Genomic DNA, 6,047 nt, shown 5'->3' on the forward strand with positions numbered 1-6,047 from the left:
AAAGCACAGTCCTGCGAGTGGCTGTTTTGCATTCGGTGCCTTCCCCGACTAAATCTCACGTTTTCGTGTTACACAAGAAAATAGAGTTGACACACATGAAACACGTTTGAAAACTCTAACTTTAGTCGAGAACATATAAGATACAATGACAGTTTACTCCTTTGTTTTCACTACTTAACAATGTTACCTTCTCTGCTGCGGTCATAAATTGAAATGAGCTACCAGTATTCTCAAATATGTAACGACCTAATCTGATAATATGCCACCAGTAAATGTCAGTTGGAACAGCAAAAATTGATTTGCAACAATTTACCTCCAAATATAAAACATAACATTGCTCTCATGCGATATGCAGCTCAGGAATTAACTTCCTTTTGTTTAAGCTGTGTAAGAGACAAAAGTTAACAACTGCGTCAATAACGACAAAGTAAACACAATTAACGGAAAGTTATTGATCACGCCCAACAGGGTTTTACCTGTTACAATGCTTTTAACCTCGTTTAACCTCGGCATGCTTCTGGAATTAGTATATGATGGATATCAAGTGTTCTTGTCATTTAAATGTGGTATTTACTTTTCTGTTAATATGCTCATAACATCCTTTTTTGGTTATTCTCCAGGGGAAGAAAATGGTTGAATCTATTTTACATACTGACACGGTCAAAGCGGTACACGTAGTATAAGATAAGATGAAAGTTCAAGGATATAGGTTAGGCTCATAAAGCAAACACTATGGCATGACATTCCTTAAGGATAATACGTGACTAATGTAAACCAAAGTAAACAACCTACTGATGACTGAACCCGGGTAATGCGGATGCTAAAAGGGTCTAAAAGGACACCTAACAGTGTCCGTATCAGCTATCCGGGTGATAAACGTCAAGGACATGTTTTATCGACACAAACACTAAAACACATAATTTAAAAGCAACAGAGCCGCGATGTTTAATGTCTTGACTATAACTTAAATTCAAACTAAAAAAAACCTCATGCTCACGGCATTCCAAATGGTCTTGCGCTAAACTACGCATGTTCTCTCAGTCCTTCAAACACGACTGACAACGTAATCCTGTGACTTTGCTTTGTTATTTTCAATTTGCGGTTAATCCAGACGGACTTAGTATTAGACAATTAATTCAGTGCGTAGATAACCAATGTCCGTAAACTGAGCTAGATTACCTCTGGTATGAGAGCGTGTCACAACGGAAAGGTGTCGGTCTTAAGCGGACTAATAAACGAGGTTTTCGTCGGAACAAACAGAACTGTCCGTAACAAGCGGAGATCCGCAAAGCGGGCTTACCGCACTGATTTCAAGCCGCACTGTTATAAAGCCGCCGATATTTTGTCATTTCATAAAGAAGTTAAATGTCGCATATGCGTCGGATCCGTAGCGTTGTACTTTAATTGACTTCGCGGATATGACGAGGAAATCGTGCATTCTTTACTGCCGCTCCACGAAATTACTTTTTCTCTTAGAGTTCTTCCTATCGTCATACATGGGCTAATAATAACACTGACGTGTCTGTAGCAAGGAAATCGGTTTGCTGTGACAAAATGAGTTTATACTTATATGACGCAGTTTGTTAGAGCCGGCAATGTTCCCTACACGAAACCGCGTCAGTGGTATGCGATTAAAATAAAGTTCCTGCTTACCCTTTTGCCGTAACCTTAAAGTGGATTATAAAGTTGGTTGATAATGTTAGCAAGGCTTATCCTTAGAAGGTTTGGCAATATTTGATCTTTAACGGAAGAAAATACATTTTGTCACATTTCTAAAGCAAGAAAACTAAGTTACTTACAGAATCTCAGCATTGCGGAATATTCAGCGTTTGGGAAAATATTGACCTTAATCAAGTTACCCGAAAAATGAGCCCGATCCATGTTCCTTGTGAGACGTCAACTGATGCAGCATGAACACTTGTTGAAGCTTCCAAGAATACAACATGATTTAGAATGCAAGGCAAAGGGACAACACGTCATGAGAATAAAACTGACGATGTATCCCTAAAGAAAAAAATGATGCTCAACTTAACACACACAGCTTCCTCTCAGATTGGTATATAAGGCGCAGTATGGACTAAGCAACCAAACAAAGACTCACTCAGACAGAGAAAGTCAGCCAAAGAAACTGAAGAGAAAGGTAAGCTACAGCTATCACTAAGCTTACAATGAAATAGTGAACAAGACCTGCACATCGTGGGGTAACTGAATGGAGGCATGTGGTGTAATTTAAAAAGCGCGTGCGAACCATTGCTTCCCCTGTTGACTAATATTTTTGAACAACGGTTTTGTTGAGTGTTTCTCATAAATTATATTAAGAAAACTGAAGACAGCATTGGCTTTGATACAACCTTTTTAAACTTTTTATAAAAGTTCCAAGAATGATGTTGTCGTCGTGGAGTACAACCCTTAACTATAACTTTATTATTAAAACTTGGTCATTGTATAATGCATTCCATGGATTTGGTTGGTTTAGCTAAATGATTCTACTAAATTACAACCAAGCTAAGGCATGCTATATGCAAGAAGTTGATTTAAGGTTGATAGAGTATTAGGGACGACGTCTTTGGGTGAGGTATGTCCAATTGTATACCAAAGATGAAAAATTAAAACCGCAACTCCCTTTGAACGTACTTAACAAAACTTAGCAAAAAGTTTCGTCTGCTTACTTGGCACTCGTTTAGTTAAACCAAGTACATAACCAGAAAATGGAATAGAAGTTAAAGAGCCAATTCCGACATATTTACCAACAATAAAATAATAAATGATACATTTTTTCTTCACACAAGAAAGTCAAGAAATGGAAGTCACCAAGGTCCTCATCGCCGTCACATTTGTTGCAACATTATGCTCCATAGCTCTAAGCGCCCCCGTAAAACCATCACCAACTGACATTCAAGTCCTCGCGGATGTGATTTCTCGAGTGGTCAAAAATGGCACTCAAGAGGTATGAATTGTTTTGTTTTTTTCATAGCAACGTTGACAATCTGGGTTCGCAAATATCACGAAATGGTATTGGCTCTCAAAACAAAAGAACCACCACTTATTGACGAAAGCTAGCGAGTCATCACGGGTATTATTCGATTTCTTAGGAATTTGTCAAGGAAATTAAATATTTTCATATTTTCCTCATTGAGTCATGCAGAATCGGATTTTTTTTTTATCCCTTTGGGGATAAAAAGCAAACACTTTGACACAACAAGGCTACTCTTCTGTTTTCGGAAGCTTAGTCCTGCTCTAGTTTTTTGGATTTATTTATCTGAGCTACAAATATCTTCCCTTTAAACACTTTTTTTAAAAGGGGGCTCGTTTGGGGTAACGTGGCAAGTTAGATATGATGGTCATTTTCATTATATTTCAGTCCTCTATTAGCGCTTTATTTGATAAAGACTAACGTTATTGGCCAACATGTTTTGCAGATGACAGGCCTGTATAGTCTGATTACATCGACAAACTATATCCACAATTCACTTGTGATGCTCCCGAATACGAACACACAAAATTGTTTATCAAATCAGGTATGTACCGCTTTAAATTTCAATTTTATCAACAAGGTGATTAAGATAAACGTCTGTTGTTAATTTAATTTGCAATGCTGTAGTGCCAGTAAGACAATGAGAGATTTGAGAAAGTTTTTGTTTTATAGAAATCGAAGGACAAGCTCGCTATCGCGTACAAGAAGCTGTTTGTATTCAGAAGTCCGCTGTACATGGCTTTCTCTTACGAAGAAACCCAAGGAACTCAACACAGAATGCTGGCCAAGGTGCTTAGGAGCACAAGCTCTTACGTCAATGGTTCAACTGCCCTGCTATATCGCATTGTAAGAAACCAGAAAGGCTTTATTATACTTATTATATTCAGGAGCCCATTGGCTCCTGTTATATTATTATACTTAATATTACCAAATAAACGTTCATGAACTCCTGCTACTTTAATTTGTGGAGGATTAAAGCTGAACACAACTTTCAATAGCTACAAGCCCAACATTCCAATGGAAAACATTTATACTTTGAGAAAGCTGGATAAAAACCAACTGTAGGCTGCAAGAAGTGCTTAAACCAAAATTTCACTAACGCTCTTGTTTTTTCAAGATGCATTTTTTATGCTAAGAAAAGTGATTTTAAAACTATAGCAACCAATCCTTAACATTCCACTTCATTTATGTAGCAGCAAAACAAACTATGTATTACATCTTTTCATTCTTGAATGAAATTTTAGATGAGGTTAAATCACTTCCCCGTGCCCACCGTCCAGGCTGGAATGTCTGAAGCTGATCTGGATCAATTCTGTCGTGGATACCTTCAAGGTCTTGTCGACAATAATTTAGTGGTAAGTTATTTTGAAATACAAAGCTCATTCATGCACAAAAATACGATAAAGAAATTCAAGAGAACAATAATGCTGGGAAATAAAAGAATATCTACTTGTCGATTTTGAGTATCTGTTTATGTAAAATTACTTTATTATGAAATCACACGTGAGTTATATCTGTTAAAAAAGGAAAAGAAAGTCGACCTGCAGCAATGTAGCAAGTGGATTGGGTGCGTTTGAATCATTAAGATTAAATTAAGAAGTAATAAAAATTTGTTAGTGCGCTGTCGAAGAAAACAGAATGTTTTATATTCTTGCTGTTGTTGTTGCTGCTGCTGCTGCTGTTTGAATAGAGTGGCATCGAAAGAGAAAACTATTGCGTAACACTTTTCCTTTGTTTTGGACCTATGTCTACTGTTATAGAAATAACGTAAGTTATATATTTAACAACCATATTATTGTTAATTCATTATATCTACAGAAACTTGTTATTACCGATGATGTGGTGAAGATTTTTCGCAACTATCTCATTCTCGACTCACTTAAGGACGTCATCGGACAGGTGTCCATCTGTCTTGCTAATATCTAATGTGGTAAGAAACGATTGCACTGCCCCCTGGGAGAGGCAAGACTAAATATTTCTGTTATTTATTATTTATATTTATTTAAAAATGCTGAAAAACTTATTCAAATAACCTTAACTGATATTTTAAGGCAAATTTGTTACTACAGATTATTTATCACGCGACATTCTCTTAGAAGCTTCTTCATTATCTAAAATTAAGAAAGCGTGAATTCTTGTACTTCACACCAGTCCTTATGTTACAATGTCCTTTGTGGAAGGACTTCAGTCTTTTATTTCTAGATTCCGTTATTTTTTACAATTTCCAAGTTTACTTTCCTAAGTACAGTAACGCTTTTGATATTTTAAAGAAATGAAGAGCAACTATAGTTGGTATTTATCCTATTAAGTTTCCCTCTGCGAGAGAAAAACTTTTTGTATTGAGGTTATTACTTGTTGCTGATCAGGATCAGTTTATATTGTAATCTGCTACAGATGTTTTAATGACTGCAAACCATTGTATACGTGTTGTTGTTAAATTAACAATAAAACGTTGGAAAAACAACCGAATCATTTTCTCTTTTATTCCTTTTTTTGCAAAGTTTGTCTAACGGTATCTAAGTACCTTTTCGTTGAAAAAAATCTAACCAGTGGAGTTAGACTTCAAAGTCAACCAAAATCCAGTACAATTAATGCAGGGTTTATTCTGGGCTCGGGACGTATGCGTGATAGAATTAACATCCGTATGACCGTATGTAACAGACAAGGTGAAAACAGACCTGCCCTGACGGGTTATTTTTCCCTCCCTTGTGGAATGCTTACTTCCCTGGACCCTGGTGACGATATAAAAAGTCCCTGGTCAGTTTCATTTCTTCCTGGAAATGAATTTTACTTTCCAGGTTTCATATGCTCCCTTGGCAGAAAGAAAAATCACGAATTTGTCTCCGAATCCCTTTCTTGTTTCTGTTACGCGAAAACTTTTTCAATGAACATGAAATAAATTACTTGTGATGGAATTCGGTGTGATGTGTGATAACTGATCAATTTAAATTCTCTCTAGAGTAGAATTTAGTTTCCCTGGTCAGTAGACCTGCGTTCTATGATTTCCACTGGACACTGATAGCCTGTAGTCCCATCGTTTTTAAGTCTAGGTACATTGTTTCGTTTCGTCCTT

General features: G+C 36.7%; 1 protein-coding gene across 1 annotated transcript; it reads left to right on the forward strand.

Moving 5' to 3' along the window:
* The first annotated feature begins 3,476 nt into the window (after positions 1–3,476).
* LOC146473064 (uncharacterized) lies at positions 3,477–4,900 on the forward strand. Its single transcript, XM_085118935.1, has 4 exons — positions 3,477–3,518; positions 3,647–3,820; positions 4,219–4,329; positions 4,793–4,900. The coding sequence occupies exons 1-4, from the start codon at positions 3,477–3,479 to the stop codon at positions 4,898–4,900; spliced, it is 435 nt and encodes a 144-aa protein (XP_084975061.1).
* Positions 4,901–6,047: the final 1,147 nt, after the last annotated feature.

This window comes from Pavona decussata, unplaced genomic scaffold, assembly GCF_977016875.1.
Source record: "Pavona decussata unplaced genomic scaffold, jaPavDecu1.1 SCAFFOLD_95, whole genome shotgun sequence".
Lineage (NCBI taxonomy): Eukaryota > Metazoa > Cnidaria > Anthozoa > Scleractinia > Agariciidae > Pavona > Pavona decussata.